This window comes from Zalophus californianus, chromosome 7 (genome assembly GCF_009762305.2).
Source record: "Zalophus californianus isolate mZalCal1 chromosome 7, mZalCal1.pri.v2, whole genome shotgun sequence".
NCBI lineage: Eukaryota > Metazoa > Chordata > Mammalia > Carnivora > Otariidae > Zalophus > Zalophus californianus.
In genome coordinates this window covers 9,870,031-9,893,531 of record NC_045601.1, presented here as the reverse complement: position 1 = coordinate 9,893,531, position 23,501 = coordinate 9,870,031, and the positions used below count along the sequence as shown (strand labels likewise).

Genomic DNA, 23,501 nt, shown 5'->3' with positions numbered 1-23,501 from the left:
GCAGGGACCTGCTCAAGCCTGCACCGCCTGTGGCCTCTGCCCTGGCTTCTTCTCCTCTCTCACCATTTCCTGAGCTCACTCCATTTGAGCAGTCCTGACTGGCTCCTGCCTCCGCAGCTTTGTACTTCCTGTGCCTTCTGTCCCTGGTGCTCTCCCCCCAGACCTCAGCCTCGCTGTGTCCTCCCCATTCGGGCTATCTGGATGATTTGGGTGAGACTTTCCTGGCCACACTAGCTAAACTGGCCCGTGGCATCCACACTCCCCAGACCCCCATTGTCTCCGTGCCGTCACCTGCTTTCTTGTCTTCATAGCACTGGTTACCAAAAGCTCCTTCGTTGTTTGCTTGCCTGTGTACTGTGTAACGTTGTTCACCTTGAGAGTGCAGGCTCTATGGGAGCAGGATGTTGCGGGTTGCATCATGTCCCCCAAAAAGATCTGTCCAAGTCGTAAGCCACAGTACCACCATAACTGAATGTGACTGTGTATGCAAATCAGGTCTTTGCAGCCATAATTAAGTTGTAAACTAAGGTGAAGTCATATGGGAATAGGGTGGGTCCTTAATCCAGTAGGACTTACTGTCCTTATAAAAAAGAGAAGACACAGAAACAGACACACACAGAGGGAACACGGCCATGCGAAGACAGAGGCAGAGGTCGAAGTGATGTGGCCGCCAGCCAAGGACCCCCCCCCCGGGGCCCCCAGAAGCTGGAAGAGCCGAGGAAAGATCCTTCTCTAGAGCCTTCAGAGGGAGCATGGCCCTGCCGACACCTGAGTCTGGAATTCTAGCCTCCAGAACGGCGAGAGCATAAATTTTGGTTATTTTAAGTGCCCCGGTTTGTGATACTTGGTCATGGCAGCCCCAGGAAACTACGACAAGGGGCGTTTTCTGTCTCGTTCAGTACTGCCTTCTCAGCCCTGCCTGGTGTGAGGAGCAGCTCCAGAAACACTGCGGAATGATGAAGGAATGACAAAAATAGCCAGGAAGATTTTGAAAAAGATCAGTGAAGATGAACTTGAGGGCACCTGCGTGGCTCAGTTGGTTAAGCGACTGCCTTCGGCTCAGATCATGGTCCTGGAGTCCCGGGATCGAGTCCCGCATCGGGCTCCCTGCTCGGCGAGGAGCCTGCTTCTCCCTCTAACCCTCCCCCCTCTCATGTACTCTCTCTCTCTCTCTCTCTCTCATTCTCGCTCTCTCAAATAAATAAATAATCTTAAAAAAAAAAAAAGATGAACTTGATCTACCAGATAGTAAAGCATACTATAAAGCTGTAAGGATGGTATAATAGAAGGGCGCCTGGGAGGTTGTCAGTTAAGCGTCTGCCTTTGGCTCAGGTCATGATTCCAGGGTGTTGGGATCGAGCCCCCCATCAGACTCCCTCCTCCGCGGGGAGTCTGCTTCTCCCTCTCTCTCTGCCTGCCTCCCCCGCATTGTGCTCTGTCAAAAAAAAAATAAATAAAATCTTAAGAAAAAAAAAGAATCGTATAATAGACAAAAATCAATAGATTAGAAGAGAGGGCTCAGAACAGACTTATGTAAATGGATTAATTCGGTTTATTATAATGGTGATGATTCAATCTGGGAAAAGGTGGATATTCAGCAAATGGTGTTGGTACAATTGACCAGTGCTGTGCCAGGTGGGGCTCTTCCTTTACTCAGCCAGATATTCAGACCGGGTTCCGCTTGGATTGTCTAGTCTGAAAGGAGGAACGCAGAAACCTCAGCTTGCCCCCAGGACGGTGATGGCTGTCCATGTCCAGAGGAGTGAGTGGTCTTTGCAGGAGTTTTTGCAGGTGACTGTTTGCACAGCCATCCGGCTGGTAACTAGCTTCTCCCCCCAGCTTAAAGCCTTGTGCCCTGTTAGAAACAGTACTTATCTTTTTTTAAAAAAAAGATTGTATTTATTTGAGGGGAGAGAGAGAGAGAGAGAGCGAGCACAAGAGCAGGGGGAGGGAGAAGGAGACTCCCTGCTGAGCAGGGAACCCAACACGGGGCTAGATCCCAGGACCCAGGATCATGACCTGAGCTGAAGGCAGATGCTTAACTGACTGAGCCACCCAGACTCCCTGGAGCCAGTATCTCTTATATGACCCCCAGAAGTATAGATTCCAGGCTTCACCCAAGCCCCAAGCCTGGTGTCCTCATCACCAGGTATAATTCATTTCCGTCTCTTTCCTGTCCAGAAGCAATTGGCCAATTAAGGTCATTTTTACCATAAGCAATGTTATCTAGTAACATAGTCGATGGTTTACCTTTATGGGGTTCTTGGTTTTGTTAAGCCCATGGGGATGCTAATTAAGTTAGAGCCCTACATTGTATCATATATTAAAGCAAATTACAGAGGCCTTTAAGGTTAACTATAAAGAGCCCCAACTTTTAAAATATGAGAAGAACATACAGGAGAAGCTTTCACAGTTTTATGGTGTGGAAAGCCTTTCTAAACAAAGCATAAAACTCAGAAGTCAGAAAGATAAAGACATCTGACAGATTTAAGAAATATTTCCTTATTAAAGTATAACATATATAGAACAATGAACAAATCCTAAATGTACGGCTCCGTGAGTTTTCACCAAGTGAACACACCCACATGACCAGTGCGGGATCTGGAAACAGAGCCTTGGTGGCACCTTTGGACTCCCTGCTCGGCCTCCACTCTGTGTCAGACCGATAGATTGGACTACATAAATACGTAAAACTCCAGGATATCAAAAGACACCATAAAGGTAGTTTAAAAATGAGCAACAGCCTGGAAAGAAACTGCGTATTACTGTTTGCAACATATAAAAGGTTCAAAGACTGACAGTCATTGGATATAAAAGAGCACCTATAGATCACAGAAAAGGACAAATAGTTCACCAGAAAAGAGAGCAAAGGATATCTAAGTCATTCTCAAGAGGAAAACTACAAATGGCCCAAGCCACGGAGCCAGCACCACCCACTGCTTCGGGCTGTAAGCTGTGCTGGTTCTGTTCTCCATTTTTCTTTCCATCTCCTTCCTGTGACTCAGGCGTGGAGGCCCCAGGACAGACACCCTACTGCATTCCACTCAGTGTGACCCCTCCCTCCTCCCCCCTCCCTCATTGTGCCCTCCCCCGTGTCTCTCCCTTGAGGCCTTGACCCCTTCCCCGGGAGACATTTGGTTCTCTTCGTGCCTTGGCTCCCAGGGCAGCCACACAGGCCTCCAGACAAGCCCAGATTTGACTTGTCCTGTAGGGAACACACCTGCTCAGGTCCAAGCCAGGCTCAGTGCTGGGACCATCAGGGCGGGGTTCAGGTGCTTGAGGCATGAACAACAGCTGTGGCAGGACCGAGAGTGGCACAGAGTAGGAGGGGGCCACCACTGCCGGAGGTTGGGGCAGGTGGTAGGTATGGCATCCCATTCAAAAAGGCCAGAGTCGGGGAGGACAAAATAGGCCCCCAGGAAGGAGTGTGGAACCGGCATCAGAAGCACAAAGGGTTCGTTCTGTAAAGGAGAACTTCCCCAGAGAGAGGCTGCTGAACAAAAGGATTTCACAGGAAAATGACTGGGGGAGTCTGGACCTGGCACCTCCCCCCCCCCCCCCCCCCCCCCCCCCGCTTTGGAGATGTGCAGCTCAGGCCATGTGGTAAATACAGCTGGTCAACTAGCCCCGGGATCCCAAGTTTGTTTGACCTTCTGTTCACAGCACATCAACACACACATCACATCTTAGGGTACACCAGGGTCTCTTGGGGTGCATTTGGGGAATCGCCACTGTGAGGTGGTTCAGATTCTACAGCCACGTTCTGACCCAGCCACAGACTTTTCTGTTTCCAAGGCTGGAGCTAATTCCAGGTACAGAAAGCCTTTGGCTGGTTGGTCAATCAGAGGAGGCAGTTCCCAAATCAATGATTTGAGAAGGTTTCTTCTGCCCTTTTGTAAAAATGGTGTGAATATCTTCCCCTGAGGTTGTGTAGGGCCTCTGCGAGTAAGCAGGCATGTTTAATTAATAGACACATATGGAAGAAGAGGCCAAACTAGTCACAAAAGATGCCCCCAAATAGTCCTTGTGAATACCGAGGCACACTTCACGTGTCTGCTCCGAGTTGAACTTCCTTCATCTTCCTGGGCCTGTGTGCCCTGTGGGCCCGAGGTCAGATCCAGCCGGGTTGCAGCTCTGCGTCTTTGTGGCGCATCTAACACAAGTGAGTGGCACATGGGCGTTCTAATCACATCTCCAATGCTAGTTTTCCCACTAAATAGCAGCAACGACAGTTTTTTAAAACTCAAAGAAGCCTGAGAAGTGAATTGTAGCCTGTTTTCTGGATTCTGGATTAAAGTATAGAGTAGGAATTGGCTTTTGGTGGATGGATGAAGTCTTACCTCGGCTTCCTGGAGCTGTGTCCTGACCTCGCCAAGTCCCTCACCCACCAGGCTCTCTGAACCCCGCCTTCACCTGCACGCACTCCCCCCAAACAGAGCCTTGCTGGGGGTGGGGCAGGCATCCCGCTGCTCACAGCCACCTGGGGCCAGGGTTCCTCGTCCTCTTCCCCGAGAAGGACCGCTCCTGGGGACGCACACTTCTCCTTATTGAGATCGCCCTTCCTCCTGGCCATGCTCTCCATTCGTGGAGGAGCTGGGCTCCTGGTTCCCTGGGTTCTCTTCCACCACAACTCCTGTCCACATCCTAACTGAGCTCCTGGCCATCAGCATGACCCACCTGCTCCGCTGGCCTCGCTCTGCCCTCACCGTCTCACTACCAAGCCCTGCCTTCCCCTCACTTCATCCCGCTAGACCTTCTCATCACCAGTTATTACGCCACCCTGCAAGTTCAGTTTGGGCACCCTTCACTACCTGCTCCCTCCCTCACGCCCGACCCAGACAGCTCTGCAACCTCCCGGCCACCGTCACTGCCCGCACACCCCGTCCCCCGTCCTAATCTGGCTTACGGTGCGCCCCCATCCTGCACACACTCTCTGCTTGGTGCATGCCAGGCAGCCCCCCAGCCCCAGATGAGGCCACGGCCCCTCCGCCCCACGCATGCGCCCGTGTTGCCACGTGTGGCTGGAGGGAAACAGCACCGCGCTGACTTCTGGCAACTTCACGAAGGGTTTTGGGGTTTTGGTGCTGGTCCATAGTCTCTAGGCTCGCAGCATTTTCCTACTCAGGTTGCTCCTCCGCTCTCCAGGACGGCCCTTTCACACCTTCTCAAGCCTTCAACACCTCGACCCTCTCAGCTAATGTTTTGCTTCCTATTGCCCTGAGAAAAGAGAAGGAATTAAAAGAACTTTCACGAGCCCCACCCCCTGGCCTGTTTGCCTTGTGTGGCACTCTCGCCACCTTCCCTCTGTTGCAGCAATGACCGCCATGCTCCTTTGCGTCCACCTTTCCCCCCCATGTCCCCCCCGCCCCCATCTTTAAAGACTATGCTCCCACTCTTTCTCCCCTTCCTTCCTAGCGGGGTGATTCCCACCATTAAACCAACAGACAGTTGGATCTCCTGTTAAGAAACCTTCTCCCGGCCCCAGCCCCTCACCTCCTTTCTCCATTCGCACGCATGACAGCCTGGTGCACGCCTCCCTCCTCCCATCCCCCTGTGACGCGCTTCGGCCAGGCTTAGGTACTTGCTGCTCCTCTGAAGCCCTTTGTCAAGGTCCCCATGACTTCCACCTTGCCAGAGCCCGCAGAGGTCTGTCCTCCCTTCAGCAGCACCACCCAGCGGATCACACCTCCTTCCTGAAGCGATGCTCCTTCTGGGCGTGTTCCTGCCTCACTGCCATTCTCCTGGGTGCTCAGAGCAAGCCCCGGCACAGAGGTGCACATCTGGAATCCCTGTTGACGGATGGAGTTGAAGCAGGACAGGGTGTGACTTTCCCCTTCCTTTTGGCGCCCGCTGGGCATCTCACGTAGCACAAGAAGATATATGTGGATCACGCTACATGGCTTCTAAAGGGCACACACATGCATACAAATAGGGCTTCTCTGCAAGGGGGAGGCTCTGAGGAGGGCTTGTAGCAGGGCTGGGAGGGGCCGTTCAGCTGGACGGATAACCGGATAACCGAGGAAGGAGGAAGAGAGAGGGATGTCCCGAGGAGCTGGTTTGGCTGGTTAGTTAGAGAGGAAAGTAGGGAAGGAGCTGTAAGTAGAACCTCCAGCGCCAGGCCAGGCCCGTGGACCTAATTTGTTAGTCATAAGAAGCAAACTGAAGAGCTTGCTGTATGAGGAAGTGACGCATCGGGACTCGCTCCAGGAGAGCCTGGGGGCGCGCAGGAGAGACTGGAGGCCCAGGAATGAGATCTGTGGTCAGGCCGGGAACACTGCCCCCAGGGAGCGGGTCTGCCCACGTGTACAGTGAACACGCACATATTTGTAGAGAAACAGGTACGGTTGCGTTTCACGCTGGCTCTCCTCCCGGTGTGGCGCCCCACTGCCCCTGTCCCCCCGGCTCTGTCAGAAGCATGCTCAGCGTGGGCCAAAAGACTCCGCGGTAAAGGCTCAGTGTCCAGCCCTGCACTGCGGCCCTCTTGTCTGAGCAGCCAGCCTCCTCCTCCTCCGGCCTGGTCATAGCCACGGCTGACCTCGGTGCAGGGAGGGGAGTGGGGAGGGCCAGGGAGGGGGAGGGCCCACCCCGGCCCCACAGATGTTTTTTCAGCTGTGGCTGCAGGAGATGATACGTTTCGCCTTTATTCTCTCTGGTCGGTTTGCGCAGGCTAGCACAGCCTTGGTGGGACGCAGTGCATTTGCTTAGGTACTGTGTTTTTGAGTGCCCGCCCCTGCCCCACTCCCCCCGGCTTGCTCTTTTGCGTGGCCTGGACTTTTTTTGGTGAGAGAGAGAAGTAGTGGGGAGTATAGGAAAGTTTCTTCTTGGGGCTGCCTTGCGTCTGCCCAGTTGGCTTTCATCATAGCTCACAAGCTTCTTGCCTTTCATCATAGCTCACAAGCTTCGGTTAGACTAATGTTTTGATTTGCATTTTGCTTAGCAACCCTCCTGCGCCTCCACCCGCCCTGCCCCAAGAAAAACCATTGTCTTTCGGAAGAGCGGCTTTAGCTCTAAACAGAAAACTCTGGAAGGAACAGCCATAAGCCAGTCTGACCTGAGCTCATGAAGGAGATGCTGACCTTGATCTGGCTGATGCTATCCTCTTGAGAGCCTGAAATACAAGGAGATGGTTTAAAATCATGCACAAGAATGCAGCCACAAATGGTACCTCAGTCTTGGGCTGTCCGCATTGTTAAATTGACCTACTTATTTTTGTGACATGTGGGCTGGGCTTCACTGAAATTTCCTTATGGTGTGTTACTGTGGAATATATTATGAAAGAAAGAAACGTGTGGTTGGTTTGATTATTGATCTGGACTGGCTGGGTGCGGACCAGGAACATGGCCTGCGTGGCCGGAGTTTTTTAAAAGAAGCAGAACACACTCTGGCTACATGGGTAACTCCTACTTCTGATGACACCAGCCCCAGCCTCGGGACATCAGGCCAAGTTTGCCTGGCTTTGGGGCAAGCCACCCTCTCCCTGGGAGGCCTAAGTGGTGGCTGTTTCCCTTCCATTCCCTTGGCCCACTGGCCCTGGGGGTGGGTTGTGTGTCCCCTACGCCCCTCTTTGCCACCTCCAGACATTCCTTCCCTCCTCCATAAAAGCACTCAACTTTGAATCTCAATGTACGGTGCCTAACGGAGATCTTCCAAGGCTCATCCGAACTTCCAGACTGTTAAGTTCCCACTGGGGATTTAGGGCGGGAGCCACAGCTTGCTGGCAGGGCAGTGTGGCCAGTCTCCCAAACGTTCACCCAGGCCTCAGGAGACCCCAGGCCCATTCCACTCACCTGGTGTGCATGCCAGGGCTGTTTGCAGACAGGGTTCACCCACAGGATCCAGTGTTGGGTGGCTGAGCTTCCAGGGTCCTCTCAAAGGACAGGCTCGTATGTTCCAAGAGTGTCCCCATGGCCCCGTCATGGTTATTATAGGTCACCTGTGGTTCCTCATAGCCCAGATGCCTTCTACCAGTCAGGACTATTTTTAATCATAAGCCAGGCTGTCTAGTAACATAGATAACTTATATCAGGTTACCAGGGAAACAGGACTGGAATGTTAACCTAAGGTCAGTTCTCTTGCAGGCTCTGTTAACCCTTTGCCCACACACACTGGGGACCCCGTCACCCATTGCCCTGTGTTGGAATTACCTGGTGATTTTACCTCGTTTTCTGCTAGTGTCACCGATGCTGAGGCTTGCCGTCATTCTTGGTATCTTTCAGTCATCATGGTGACCCTTCTGAAGCCCTTGCTGACCTCCCCCCAGCAATAAGTGTGTCCTCCACCCTGGCTCAGCTACTCTCTCCCACGGCCATGCCCTGGTCCCCCCACTATCTGTGTCAAACACCCACTCTGCACCTACTACCCCCACCTTTTCAGCTCAGCCCTTAGTTCTCCAGTTCGGTGATCTCTGACCCTGCTAGGATTGTGGTCCCTGACCCTTCCATGGTCCTGCACTGGCCCCTGTGCCTCCCCTTCAGATCCACAGGTCACAGCCATCAGCTCTGCCTTGCACTTCTCCCCGTGGGCCCTTGTCCCTCTCGTGCTTGGTCCTGCTCGCTTGGTGATACCACCAGTGAGATCCTCTCCTCCTCGCCTGAACCCTCCTCTGCATAGCTGGAAGTTTCCAGAGACCCACTACCATGCTGATCGGTGTCATTGCGACTTCATGATCCCTAAGTCCAGGTGGGTCTTTCGGTGACTGTCCCAACGGGCTATTCACAAGCTCTGCAGCTTCTCCTCCTCCTCCTCCTCACTCTGAGCTGATGGACTTGCTTCTCGCTACACTGAAGCCCTGAAGCATTTGGGAGGGGACGTTCGCACACTCACCGCGGCAGCCCGCCCCCCCACATCTGGTCGCTGTCTGCTCCCTTGTCTCCTATTAACTGTGATGGACTGTTTTTGAGGGTGGCCCCCACTTAGACATCGGATTCCACTGACCTTCTCCAGGGCCTCGCTCCAGCAGCTCCCGCTCTCTACATCGGTTTTTACTGTCCCCGAGCATTTCCACAGCACATGCGTGTGGGTGCACATGCACACACATATACACACACACGCACAGGTATATACATATGCATGTACAGACATACATATATGCACACTTGCACGGACATATATACACATGCTCGTACACACATATATACACACATGCACACACATACACAGACATATACACATGCACGTACACAGACACACGTCTGCATGTACACACATAAATACACAGCACACGCATGCACATGCACGTGCACATACACACATGCACGCACATACAGACATATATACACGTGCATGTGCACTCATGCACGCACATGCACATATACGTGCATGTGCACACATACCTATATACACATGTCCACACATATACATGCATACACACAGACACGCATGCATGCACATGCACAGACACACACGCACACATGCACACACATACGCGCACATGCACAGACACACGCACACACATACACGCATATGCACAGACACGCACACATGCACACACACATATACACGCACATGCAGACACATATACCCCCCACATGCACACACACATATACACGCACATGCACACACGCATATGCCCACACACACATATACACGCACATGCAGACACATATACCCCCCACCCACACACACACATGCACACACACAGAGTTCCTCAAAGAATTGTCTCTACCCACTGTCTCTGTTTCTCCCTCTCCATTCAGCTTCCTGCCCCTCAACTCCACGGACACTGCTCCTTTCTGGGCACCAGTGCCTAACTGGAAGGATGGACACTTTGTCCTCATCTTACGGAACACAGAGCAGCATCTGAACTTGCTGACCCCTCCTGCCTCCTTCAAACACTTTCTTCTCCCACCTCCAGGACACCACACATTTCTGGTTTTCCTTACATCCTTTTGGACATTTCTTTTCATTCTTCCTGATTTTTGAACACACTATTTCCAACACTCACTTCCAATGGAGGTGATCCCCTCCATTCTCCAGATTTTAAATACCTTCTCTTTGCCAGGGACCCCATTTGTATCTCCGGCTGGACTTCAGGCCAGCACAGCTCTGCCCTCGACGTCTGCGCTGGGGCGCCTGTGGGCACAGCTGGCTCATCCGTCTGACCTGAGCTCCTGATGCTCCATCCCGTCCTGGCTCCAGCCTTCCCGTGGTCCAGGAGGAAGACTTGGCCTCATCCTTGAACCCTGTCTTTCTCTCATATCCCACATCAAGTCTGTCCACAAATCCTTTTGGTTTGACCTTCAAAATATATGCAGATAACTGGTGATATTAAGGAGTTACAGTTAAGTTTTTTTAGATGTGATAATGGTATTGTGGTTACATTTTTATTTTAAATATATTTTTAAAGATTTTTATTTATTTATTTGACAGAGCAAGACAGAGAGAGACACAAGCAGGCTCCCCGCTGAGCAGGGAGCCTGATGTGGGGCTCCATCCCAGGACTAACCTGAGCTGAAGGCAGCCGCTTAATGGACTGAGCCACCCAGGCGCCCTGTGGTTACATTTTTAAAAGGAGCCTTTATCTTTCAGAGATTCTTTCTAAAGTATTTATAGATGAAATGCTAAGAAGGTTGGGATTGACTCACAATAATCTAGGGCAATGATTTTCACCTGGAGGACTCATTAAAACAGATTTCTGTGGCTCAAGTCCAGAGTTTCTGACTCAGTAGGGCCTCAATGGCCCCGATCATTTGTATTTCTATTGCTGGTTGATGCCTATTGTCTGAGGCCTACATTATGAGACCCACTGAGGGAAGGTAGAGGACAGTGGTGGGGGGTATGAGTGAACAGGGTTGGGCAAGAGCTGGTAGCAGGGGAGTTGGTGGGGACGTGGTAGTGTGGGTCCATAGGGTTGTTCCAGTACTCTGTTTTTCTTTAGAAGTGTTCAGAGTAAAAAAGCATATGTGTGTGTGTGTGTGTGTGTGTGTGTGTGTGTGTGTGTGTGTGTGTGTGTGTGTGTGTGTATATCCAGAATTTGACTATTTCTCACCACCTCACTGCTACCACCCTGGTCCAAGCTAGCATCATCTCTTGCCCGGATCATTGTAGGGGTCTCCTTGCTTTTCCCCCTGCCCCTCTAGGATCTGTTCTCAACATATCAGCCAGAGCGGTCCTCAAAACCCTGCGATGGCTCCCTCTCACTCAGAGTGAAACCCCAGGTCTTTCTATGACAGACAAAGCTCTCCACAATGTGTCCTCCACTCTGTTTCCTCTGTCGGACGGAGCTCCTTGCTGGTCCTTGGATATGTCAGGAATGCTTCTGCCTCAGGACCTTTACACATGATCTCCTGGCCCTGTAGTGCCACCCCCTAATCACTCAGCCATCCCTGTGATTTCCTTCAAGTCTGCGTTCGAAAGTCACCCTTGCAGTGATGTCTTAGACTACGGTAGGTAAAGTTTTGTGTGCGCGCACACACACACACACACACACACACACACACACACACCGCACACCGCACACTTTGTACCCCCTTCCCCGCTCACTTTTTCTCCTTAGCTCCTATCACTGTCTGTATTGTGCTTATTGAGCTTGTCTGTCCCCCTTGGCAGGAAGCTTGCACGGTCAGTACCTGGCACTGAGTGGGCCCTGCCACTCCGCCTTTGTGGATGTGCCTTGCCCGTGCCACTGTTCCCAGCTCCCACCCCCTCCCGGCTTGGCCTCCACTGTCATCTCACATCCATTCATGACACACGTTCCTTCTTTGCCGCTGCCAAATGCCTGTCTTGGCCAGCTCTGCTGGAGATGGATTTTTGTCCATTTGGTTCGCTGCTGTATTTGGGTCCGGGACAGTGCCAGCCCTGGCAGGCTCTCAGCGCACCGTTCGCTGGGCGCATGGCTGCGTCCCAGGGGCGAGAGGTGGATGAGGAAGAGGGTGGGGAGCAAATGAAGGGACTTTCCTTAAAGGCTGGAAATTTGTGGCCAGTGGGGGCAGAAGCAAAGGCATTCTAACATGGAAAAATCTACAGGAAATGCAACGAAAGTGTGAAAGACAGGAATAGGCTATTTTTGAAACATTAAGGGAGGACAGAAGTTGCAAATGGGCAGGCCAAATGCAGTCTGCAGAGGTGTGTGTTCAGCCCACACAATGCTTAAAATAAATTTGGATTGGTTGCCAACACTGAAAAATCAGGAGTGTCCTATTTCTCTTGAAAAACTGGCGAAGACTTGCTGGGACTGGGCTGGCATGGGACTGGCCATCTGCCCCCGTCAGAGGGGGTATGTGTCCTCTGGTCACTCATGGCCCCCTCCAGCAGCTTCATTCATTCATCACCTGCCTGGTGCTTGGAGACGTTCAATCTATGAGCTCCCTTTTGAAGAGCAAAATGGATTTCTTCTTTCTTCAAACCTAACTGAGGAAATACAGTTGTTTGGGGCAAGCAGGGGTGTCAGGTGATTTGGGAACAGGCTGCCTGAGAGGCCAGGCCTCTGGGAGTGCGGGGTCGGGGGGGTGGGAGGGCTACATTATGGGAGTGGAACGTCCCCTCTTACACAGTGAGGGTTAGAAGGAGCGTTAGAGAGGAAAGCATTGAAAAGAGAAAATAAGCTTATGGGAGCAATAGCTTGCTGACAAGTCTGGGCTTTAAAAGGACTGACTCAGCATATGAAAAAGTGACCAAGTGTTATGGGTTCCCACGTGTCCCCGAGAAAAGGTATGTTGAAGTCCTAATTCGCAATACGTCAGAATTTGCAGATGTCATTAGGCGAGATGAGATGAGATGAGATCATGCTGGAGTCGGGTGGGCCCCAAATCCAATATGACCGGTGTCCTTTTAAGAAGAGGACAAGCCACAGAGACACACACTCGGAAGATGGAGGTGGAGATGGGAGGGATATGCGGGCGGTGGGGGGGCCACTGAGAACAGACAGCCCCCACCAGAAGCCAGGAGGAGGCAGGGAAGAATTGTCCCCTGGAGCCTTCAGAGGGGGCCGGGCCCTGCCGACACCTGCTGCAGACTTCTGGCCTTCGGCCCCATGAGATGGTCCCGTGTTGTTGCTTGAGGCCAGTAAGGTAGTGACTTGCTGTGGGCTCCCACGTGGCAGGCAGAAAGGGGTTTCCACTGGGAAGGCAGTAGCTTACAGGATTCAAATGGGACCCGGTGGCCCTGGGGTGTTGTGCTTGTTTGTCTGCTAAATAAGAGGATGAAGAGCCTTTTGTTACTTGTATTGGCTTCGTGTTCCTGGTGACAGGCTGTGATGTGCGCACTTGTCACCTGTCACCCAGCTAGGCAAGCGGCCAGTTGAGTTTCCAGGGCTTCTGCTCGTGGGCACGTTCCCACCTCTGAAGTGTGGATCTGACCACCTTGCTTCGGCGAGCAGTTGCCTGATGTGTTTTACTTGGTCAGGATGATCTGCAGAGGTAAATGAACGCACAAAGGCCTCCTTGTTGCTGGCTAACAAAATAAGAACGGGGTGACCCTAAGCCTTAAGGATTCTGTGTGAGGGCTTTTGTAAAGCTCCAAGGGTTGAAATATATATTTTGGGGTCAGAATTGTTCTCATGCTTTATCAACGTGTATCCTGAGAGGAGGGCCGGGATCCTGGTTCTGCCTGCAGCACCTGCGTGCGGGAGACACCAGGCTGTCCATGCCCGTGGCCTGCAGGGGTAGGCTTTCACAGGGTTGACCTGTCCCAGACCAGAGCGCAGGCCCATTTCCAGGAGGACTCTGTAGGCACAGGACATAGTGCCTGGCCCTCCGCAGTGGGCTTGCCATCACGTCTGGGCAGAGGATGTTGTTCATCTCAGCCAGGAGCAGATGCGGGGAGTGGAGAGGCTACCTCGCCCCCCCTCACGCATCATCAGTGTGGGAGCGGGAGGCCTGTGGCTTCCGAGAAATGGGTTATAGCCGCCTGTGCGCCCCTCGGATGTCAGTCATTAGTCCTTGTGGCTGTTACTTTGCGTGGCAAGAGGGACTTTGCAGATTTGATTAAGTTAAGGGGCTTGACATGGGGGAGATTGTCCTGGGTTACCTGGGTGGGCCCAGTGTACTCATAAGGGCCCTTAAAAGAGGGAGGAGGGGGCGCCTGGGTGGCTCAGGCCTTAAGCGTCTGCCTTCGGCTCAGGTCGTGGTCCCAGGGTCCTGGGATCGAGCCCCGCGTCGGGCTCCCTGCTCCGCGGGGAGCCTGCTTCTCCCTCTGCCTCTCCTCCTGCCCCTGCCCCCGCTCATTCTTTCTCTCAAATAAATAAATACAATTAAAAAAAAAAAAAAAAGAGGGAGGAGGGAAGCAGGAGAGGGGGAGAGAATGAGAAGTAAAGGTGGGAGCAGAGACCAGAGTGAGGCCATCACCGGCTATGAAGGGGGCGGGCAGGGGACAGGAGCCCAGGAACACAGCGGGGCTCGAGATGCTGAGAAATGCCAGGAAACAGGTTCTTTCCTAGAGCTTCCAGAGGAATGCAATCCTGCCAACATGGATTTTAACCCAGGAGAACCCATTTCGGAGACTCTGACCTGCACAGTTGTCAGCTCACGGATGCGTGTTGTTTTGAGCCAGTGGGTCTGGTCGTTTGTTACCACAGCTGCAGCAGGGGGACGAGTGAATGACGCGCGGCTGCCCCTTCTCCGAACCGGTGGAGGGAGTGGGTGGGACGGCCCCCCCAGTCCTTCTCATAGTTAGCTTTAGGTTACTATGCCCCCTTGCCCCCCCCAACACCCTAAGCAATCAGAACAATTCCTGTGAGCACTGGGGAGAAATGTGACTTAGTAAACTGGTTCTTAACCTCTTCAGGGTACTAACTCCTTTGCCATTCTGACAAAAACAGTGGCTCCAAGCATCATAAAAAAATACAGCCAAAAATTTGCACACAGTTGTGGGTTGTATAGATCCCCCCAGACGCTCCCCCGTGAAGCTGCAGTGTCGGCTGGGCCTTCCTCTGTCGCCACGGATTAAGAGCCCATCTGTCACAGTAAATCAGAGGCAGGGTGACTGCTCTCCTAGTGAATCTCCCTAATGCTGTCTGCCAGGCCCTCCTTTGAGGGTTCATCGGGTTCCTATTTCGTTCTCTGCACGTAGAAACATTCTTCAGAGGAACGGTCCAAGGGCCTGCCGCCGTCCGTGCCAGATGGGTCTCTGGTGCCCTTGAAGGTCAAGGGCTCCTGGTTCCAAAGGGTCCTTCCCTCTGTCAGGTCAGCTTTCTTCTCTTGCTTTCTGCTGAGGCCGTGTCTCGTCCCGGGCCCTGGTGGTAACTGCTGAAGACCCTGGGGGCTCTGCTCCTGCAGCTTGCCAGGGGGATGCCTCGGGCCCAGGCCTGGGGTACTTGGGACACAGGGGCCTTCTGCGCAGCCTCCCCTGTACGTTAGTTAGCAGGTCCCTGCGGGCAGGTGGGCACTCGCAGGACGAGCCTCCAGTGAACAACGTTTAGGAAGGAAGGTCCTCCCCACCAGGTAACAATGACTCACTCCTGCTTCTGAGTCTGCAGCCAGGGCTGGGCCTGAGGCACCTGCTCCTGGCTCGAACCTCAGCACCTCCTCTCCCTCACCCTCCCCAGCCGGCAGGGAGCTGTGGGCGCTTCCAGAGAGCAAGCTTTTTGTGGGAAGGTCTAAATCTCTGCAGCTCGGTGATTCGCTAGTCCTAAAACCTCCACATACATTACTTGAGGCCGAGCTATTGTCTCTGCTTTTCTTTTTCGAGTGGGTGGGGAGCCAGATGGGAAGGCTGCAGTGAATGAACCCCACAGGAGACCCAGGCTGATGTTGTCTGTGATGTGTTTCTATCTCAGCTCCGGAAGAGAAGGAGGTCATTAAAGGCCAGTATGGAAAACTCACGGACGCTTATGGCTGCTTGGGGGAGCTCAGGGTAAGATCTGGTAAGTACCCGTTCACACAGATCAACTGTCAGAACGTCTGCTGCTGCTAGACTTCCTGGGCCAGAGCCTCTCCTGCATTTGTTTGGAAAGACTGCCGGATTTAGGCGTTTTATTTTAGCTGTTCGGATCTTCTAAAATGTCTCTTTATTTTGCTGAGCCCGCTCCTCCATGCTGGGGAGGTGGTCAAGGTGAACGCAGCCTGATTCTCACCTGTCTGTGCTGGCAGGAGGAGGAGAATGTACGAAGGAAGCTCACCTTCCTTGTTTGCCCTCCAGGACCTGAGTTCTTCCAAAGTTGGGTGTGTGTGTGGGGGGGGTCCCCCCAGGGGGCTGTTTATCATTTACAAGGGATCTGTACTGTAGAAAGGGTGGATGCGGGAGGTCAGAAGCCCCCGGACTCACAGGGGTGGCTTGGAGAAGAGCCGGGACTGGGCGTGCATGTTGGCAAGGAGAGCCCCCAGCACCTGCCATCGATCATCGGGGGCGGGGGGCATTTGAAAAATGGGCCGTGTGGTCTGACTTTGAAAAGGCTGAGAACTCACAGGAACAAGCAGGCATCCTTGCTCCTATGAGACCCTCGGGGCTGAGCTGTCAGCTGGGCTGCTACTGGGGGTCGCAGCCTTTCCGGTGGGGCCCCTGTGTTGCCACCTCTGTGCCCCTGGACTTCACTTCAGGGTCTGTGGCCACCCTTTCCTTCCTCCTCTTTGCGCCACCACATTTATGTTGGCTGGACCCAGTGTCTCCAGGGACGTTTAGGGCCCAGGCCAGAGCACAGGTGACATCCCTCATTCTCAGTCCTGCTCCCCAGAATGAGAATGGCTGGGAGTGGACCAGATTCGGGCGCATGGCTGTTCCCCAAGCCGAGCATGTTAGGGCCGCACGTGTCCCACAGCAGCTGTGTCCCCAGACTGAGGGGTTTTTTAGCCAACAGAATGGCACTGTTGTTTGTCACTACTCTTCTGGGGCTTTTCTTTCAGGGGATGGGGTTTCCTGAACTCTGATGCTGATCATTTTCAAATAATGTGTAGGGAAAGCATTCAGTAGCCATATGACAACATGCATGCATTCAATGTCTGTTTTGTGTCCGGGGCTAGCTATGCAGTAACTTATTTAATCCTAAAAATAAGCCAATATGATGCTGGGTGTCTTTCCCACTGCTCCTAGTAACGGCAACAGGCTCAGAGGGGTAAAGTCATTGCCTCGGGGAAGAAGAGCAGCTAGGATTCAAACCCAGACTGGGCTGCCTCCGTACACTTGCTTTTTCCCTGAAAACATGCTGCCTGCCACAGTTTTCTGTGGGACTTTTCCCCGCAGTGATTTTAACGAGGTTACAAAAATTTCCTGTGGCCCTTGCCTCCGTGGCGATGATGTGAGGAAGCCAGCTAACCTTCCACGGCGTGTACTCTGTGCCAGGCACTGTTTTAACATGGTAACTCGGCTCTCCCAACACGAGAGGTGGGTGCCTGTTCCTGTTTCCCCACACAGAGAAGCTCAGAAAACTTAAGTGCTGTATTTTGTCTATTCTGTGACTTTTTTTTACATTGCAGTGTCTTGGCTCTTAGGATGTGTTACCACTGTTGACATCTTACAGTTATAACCGGCGATGGTTTTCTGCTACATGAATCAGTGATCTGTTTTGCATCTGACTGAGACCTGGATTTCGCGCAGGGACACAGCTTGGCCAAGGTCAGGCAGTTCTCAAGGGGGTAACCTGGGGTTGTTGTCAACCACTGGGCTGTTCTGTCTTGAAAGGGGGCAGAAAAGTTTGAGCTTCCAAGGACAGGAAGAGCAGTACATTTCCATCATCCCAGAGGAAAGTGTCCTTTCCCTGGACTATGATCTGAGGTTGGCTACAGGGAGTTGCTCTTAACAGCTCCCCGGTCTGAATCCTAGCTACACTTCTGCCTTTAACCCTGAGAAATATTGCCAGAGTGGCTGTGGGGCATCTGGCCCAGGGTCAGGGCAGGCTTCCGTGGAATCACCCCAGGGCAGGATGTGGAGAGGTGACCACCTGCTGGGGAGCTGTCCCCCCTCCCCCCCACCCCCACCCCCGTCACCCGACCCCCCGGGGCAAGGCCCTGCTCCCTTCCCGCAGCCAGTGCCACCCACCCACCCCTCCCCCGAAGAGTGAGCGCGCACAGCCTCCGGGGGCTGCAAGCAAGCAGGCATGGCCCTGGTGTGGAGGGCCGTTAGGTCCCCAGCCCCTATTTCTCCCATCCTCTGAGTACCCCCAGCCCCGCCTGCCAGAGTAGAGTCGCCCTCCAGGGGGCGCTGCCATAACTCTCCCCGAGGGGGTGAGGATGACTTCGAGTTTTGGAATGTCAGGATTCTTTGGCCTGTTTTCAACACATTCCTGAAAGAGTCCTAGGGTATATGAAGGATGGATGGAAGGGTTGGGCCTTATCGTCCAGTTTTTTAAACCCCCTTTGGTTACATGAAGGAGTACGTGGTTTTAACTTGATTTTCTTTTCCTGCTGCAAGTTCCCGGCCCAGAGCTATGGTGTTTTCGCCTCAGCTTTTGAGGCTGTTGGGCAGTGCAGAGTGAAAAACCAGTTGGGGATGGGCCTCCCTTTTGACTTTGTTAGGCTGAGGGTCTCTGTACAAAGAAAGAGACTTCCCCTTAGGCTTGTAACAGGGGCAAGTTGTCGAATTTCTTTTTTGTTTTGTCCTTTATTTTTTTATTGTTATGTTAATCACCATGCATGACATCATTAGTTCTTGTTGTAGTGTTCCATGATTCATTGTTTGCGCATAACACCCAGTGCTCCACGCAGAACGTGCCCTCCTTAATACCCATCACCAGGCTAACCCGTCCTCCCGCCCCCCTCCCCTCGAGAACCCTCAGTTTGTTTCTCAGAGTCCATCGTCTCTCATGGTTCGTCTCCCCCTCCGACTTACTCCCCTTCATTCTTCCCCTCCTGCTATCTTCTTTTTTTTTTTTCTTAACATCTATTGCATTATTTGTTTCAGAGGTACAGGTCTGTGATTCAACGGTCTTACACAATTCACAGCGCTCACCATAGCACATACCCTCCCCAATGTCTATCACCCAGCCACCCCATCCCTCCCACCCCCACCACTCCAGCAACCCTCGGTTTGTTTCCTGAGATTAAGAATTCCTCACATCAGTGAGGTCATATGATACATGTCTTTCTCTGATTGACTTATTTCACTCAGCATAACACCCTCCAGTTCCATCCACATCGCTGCAAATGGCAAGATCTCGTTCCTTTTGATGGCTGCATAATATTCCATTGTGTATATATACCACCTCTTCTTTATCCATTCATCTGTCGACGGACATCTTGGCACTTTCCACAGTTGTGGGTTGTTGAATTTCAATCTAAGTGAAGATAGCTTTTTCATGTTAGAAATTAAGAAACGTGCACAAAAATTACATAAAAGCTTTATCTCATGTTCCTAGGTTTTCATAAAGACCATAAGTCCCTCCTTCCTCCCTGAAATGCCAGCAGGAAGGGGGTGGAGCCCCCACAATTAGCCGGGGAGTCGGGCTTCCTGATGCACACATGATACAAAGCATAGAAAGTGAGAGTATAGTGGTCGAAAGGATTTATCGCAACGATTACAGGAATTTAGCTCCCTTTTAACCTAAGCTCTCACGGCCTCCCTGTTTCATAGCCTCAAGGATTGAACACAGTGAGGTCTATAATGAATCGGGTCTTCTGGAGTTGTGTAGTGCGCAGCCTGTGAAACTGTACAGGACAGCCCTCCTAGATTCTAGTTCTAGCTTCACAACAGACTCACTTTCTATATTATTAATCTCTCTAGGGCTGTATTCCCACCTGCAAAACCAGGAAAGCTGCCTCACATCTATATTACATAATTCCTAAGAGATTTATAGGGGAGAATAAACCTGGTCTGAACGTGGGTACCGAGGGCGAGGGGGCTGGCCTGCAGAGGGGTCCCTCTGGGAGAAGGAGGTGTGGGGTAGGGGTCAGGGCACTGAGTCCTGGTGGGTGATTAATCTGCACAGGCTAGCGGAGGGCGCACTGCTGGGCAGTCACTACAAAATGAAAAGTCTCTGGAGAGAGAAATGAGATTGTCTTTAGTCCTGAGATTCGGGGTATGCAGTGTTCCCTAGAAAGTCTTGAAATGATGTGGCCTTCATCAGTCTTAGGATTATTTACGACCTACATCCAGTGGTGTGCTGGTAAATACTGGACATCCAGCTCTCTGGGGGCAACACAGCCCTGATATGAAGCGTCTGCCGGTTTCCATGGTGTAGCTAACCCACCCCTGGCGGATTTCAGGCTACCGCTCAGAGTTGGGGACAGATGGGCACAGCTGGCTCCCATGAGCCTGTGTAAGCTGCCACTTTCACGTTCTGGAAAGGGAAGGTGAAAGATCCTTGAAACTGCGCCACTTGGGTGCAGGGTATTTAGAACTCCGAGCTGGCTGGTATGGGGCCCCTCCACTCCGTGGGTGGGCTAGCCTAGAGCTCCTGAGTCCTGTGTCTACGGCCTTAAAGTATGAGAGTGTCCTGTACAGGCAGTATCGAGAAGGGGGTCTTTAGGCAGCACAGCGTTGAGATTGGCATGAACCTGGCCAGGGGGCGATCTCCAAGGCTGAGCCAACAGAGAAGTGCCAGTGCAGGGGAAGCAGGAGTCCCGGCAGCCAGGACACACCCAGCATTGTCCCTGCACAAACGGCATTGTGTGTGCGCGTGACTCACGGTGCTCCTAGCGCCAGCCCTTTCCAGCCAGATGACAAACGGCCACAGCGCGACAAGACACGGACCCCGTTGCTGCAGGGCTCGGGGGCTTGGGGGCAGCTGGGCGTCGGAGTTGGGTTTTGAAGGCAGCCCTCTCGAGGGAGAGAATTTCTAAATCGACATTGAGGTCTCCGAGGTTGTTGCGTGTGGGGTAAAATAGAAGCTAAAAACTTAACCACTGTAACCAATTTAAAGTGGACAGTTTCGTAGCACTAAGGACATGTACATTGTTGTACAATCATCCCCACCATCTGTCTCTAGAACTCTTGTTATCTTCCCAAACTGAAACCCCAGCCCCACTGAACAATACATATTGGGGTGGTCGCCTCCCATTTCCCCACCCTGCCTGCGCAGGCTGCGGGACTGGTCTGCACCCTGAGCCTCCTGTCCTCTGGAGTGGTGTATGTGTCCCTGTGTGTGTGTGATCCCTTCCCGGTCTGGTGTGTCTTTGGGCCTGTGACCTGTTGCTTGTCCTCCCTGTCACCTCCCCTAACTGCGGCCAGCGACCTCTGACCCAGGCGTGCTCTTGCTTTGGCCAGAGCCCTGGAACCAGAGATCCCCCGAGCTGGAAGGGACACAGAGGCTGTCTGGCGCATGGTTCTCTGAAGCCCAGAGAGGGTAGGAGACTGGCCGGAGGCCCCACAGGCTGGTAGAGGTGTGCAGAGGCCAGAGCCTCAGCTGCTGAGGCCAAAGCAAGTTTGAGTTTTGTCTTCCCCTTGCTAGAAGATCCTTTCTGGTTTTAAGCCCCTGGACTCAGTCAGCCTTGACCAATGACTTCTGGGACCCCACCCCAGGCCTGGTATTCTTGGCTGGGAGGAAACTGATCCTGCCTTACTAAAAACAAAGCCTAGGTCTTGTGTGCAAGGTGAGCGCCCGAGGGGACATCCTCCACACCTGGGGCAGGTGAGTCCCCCCAGCCCCACTGTTAGCCCCTAGAGACACCTGCTGACAGGTAGGCCAGGGGGCAGTGACCCCCCCACCCCCACCCCACAATCTGGTGCTGGACTTGAATCAGGACGCTTCCCTTAAAATCTGTAGTACATGGAGCGCATCCAAGGTTGCTAGACAAGATTGGGGAGGGGGAGTCATGCCAGGACTGGAGTGACAGGAAGCCACGCGCCAGGCTGTGGAGGGCCGGGTCCCCTTCCCGGAGAGGCCGTGGCCCGGCGCAGTTCCTCTGAGGTCACAGAGGCAGTCCACGGCACGCGGACTTGGTCAGTTCTGAGGAGAACAGTTCCTCGGTCCTCACCTCCTTGGTTTGCCTAAGAATGTCCCTGTGATGAGGGGTCGTTTCTCATTCTCTTCCATCCCCTTGCACCTGACCTTCTCCGGCCTCCAGAATCGTACCATGGTGTGTGGCTCTGGGAGGCAGATACCTACCGATGCCAAACAGAGGGCCGGTTCCCCCTACTGTTGTTGGCTCTGGGGAGGCAGCATGTCACCTCGGTGCCTGGGTGACATTTGGTTTAACAAGTCAGGGAACAGCCAGCGGTTGGCTTTTGACAACCTGGAGAATGTCAGTGGGCTATCAGCTGACGGCACTGATGGTGATTTGATGGACGGATTTTGTGATTTTTTTTTTTTTTAACAGGTAACTCAGAAGGACGTTGACGAGTGATTGGGCAACATTTCTATAATGAAGCCCTTTCTGTTCCTAGGCCGTCTGGCGCATTGTTCTCTGAGGCCCGGAGAACACTGTGAACACTAAGAACAAGGTTTCTTAGTGTTCACATCTGTAAAAATGAAAAACAGAACTAGACTTGGTAGAGGATCTAGTTTCATTCCATTAATAAGTAATACTTACCTGTGGGTATATGAACCAGAGGTCCCATCCACCTTCCCAACAAATCTTTATATTTTTTATGTTAAATTACTGTTTAGCAAAGCATTGTGTTTATAGTGTTTGACCAATTTTGTACTAAAAATCATTGCAATGATAACTCAAGTCTTTTAAACACCTTGAGCGTTAGGATCAAACTGCTGCACTGTAGGATCAAGAGACACAGAAGCACAAAATATGTGACATTAGGATGAAATTCTGGGGGGACGTGGAATGGAAATACGAGGAAAATCCCATCTGTTAAAGAAGAACTTATTCATGCATTCCTTGATCAAACCAGAGTCTAGATTCTACTGGATCCTGGTAAAGAGGCCCACAACAGTTTTATTTTTACACGTCAATATTTAGGATATTGTGGAAAATATATTATTCACAACCGTTTAAGCTAATGATGAAAGCTCGTGGCGTCAGATGAGCAAGTGGTACGTTAGTCAGCCACACCCCTAGTGAGACAGTAAGCCAGTGGGACTGGAGACCGCCAGACCTGGGGGCCCGAGGGAGCCGGGGAGGTGACACCCACCACCTTTGCACTGTGGGTCCAACACAGACTAGCCGCGCACTTGGGCAGATGATTCAGCTCCCCCCCGGGGACAGTCCGTCACGTGTGAAATGGCAGCCTCATCAGGCACGTGGCCCATCCTTCAGCGAGGATCTAGGTAAAGAGCGCCGGCTCTGGAAGCAGACTTGGCCTGAGTAACTTGCCCAGGCGCTAGAGCCCGAAAGTGGGTTCAAATCCCCCCTCCCCCGCTGGGTCACCTTGGGCAGGCTTCTTAACCTCTCTGTGCCTCCAGCTGCCCCTCTGTGAAATGGAGCTAAGAGTGGTACCCGCCCCCTCCTCCATGGGCTTGTTGAGAGGAAGGTCACGGAACAGTGTCTGGTGCCCGGGAAGCACCAGGACCTGAGAGTCCATTGTCATCAAAGTGCTTGGTTCCAGTGCGCTCCTATGGTGGCTTTTTATTTTTTATTTTTTATTTTTTTAAAGATTTTATTTATTTATTTGAGAGAGAGAATGAGAGATAGAAAGCACGAGAGGGAAGAGGGTCAGAGGGAGAGGCTGACTCCCCGCTGAGCGGGAAGCCCGAAGTGGGACTCGATCCCGGGACTCCAGGATCATGAGCTGAGCCGAAGGCA

At 52.5% G+C, this 23,501-nt stretch overlaps 1 protein-coding gene and 1 long non-coding RNA gene across 8 annotated transcripts in view; one reads left to right on the top strand and one right to left on the bottom strand.

Annotated features, from left to right (window-relative positions):
* The window catches only part of SYNJ2 (synaptojanin 2), a 103,265-nt gene that overhangs the window by 12,011 nt on the left and 67,753 nt on the right, over nucleotides 1–23,501 (top strand). For 6 of the 7 annotated variants that reach the window (XM_027601887.2, XM_027601886.2, XM_027601884.2 and 3 more), the window contains exon 2: nucleotides 15,713–15,799. In XM_027601887.2, the coding sequence (XP_027457688.2) occupies nucleotides 15,713–15,799 (87 nt within the window). The remainder of the gene's footprint in view (nucleotides 1–15,712; nucleotides 15,800–23,501) is intronic. The other variant, XM_027601885.2, reaches the window with a different exon arrangement.
* Nucleotides 3,584–7,921, bottom strand: LOC113926657. Its single transcript, XR_003521383.1, has 4 exons — nucleotides 7,788–7,921; nucleotides 7,052–7,108; nucleotides 5,687–5,789; nucleotides 3,584–5,217 (listed from the first exon to the last, which is right to left on the bottom strand). It is a non-coding gene; the product is annotated as an uncharacterized LOC113926657 (long non-coding RNA).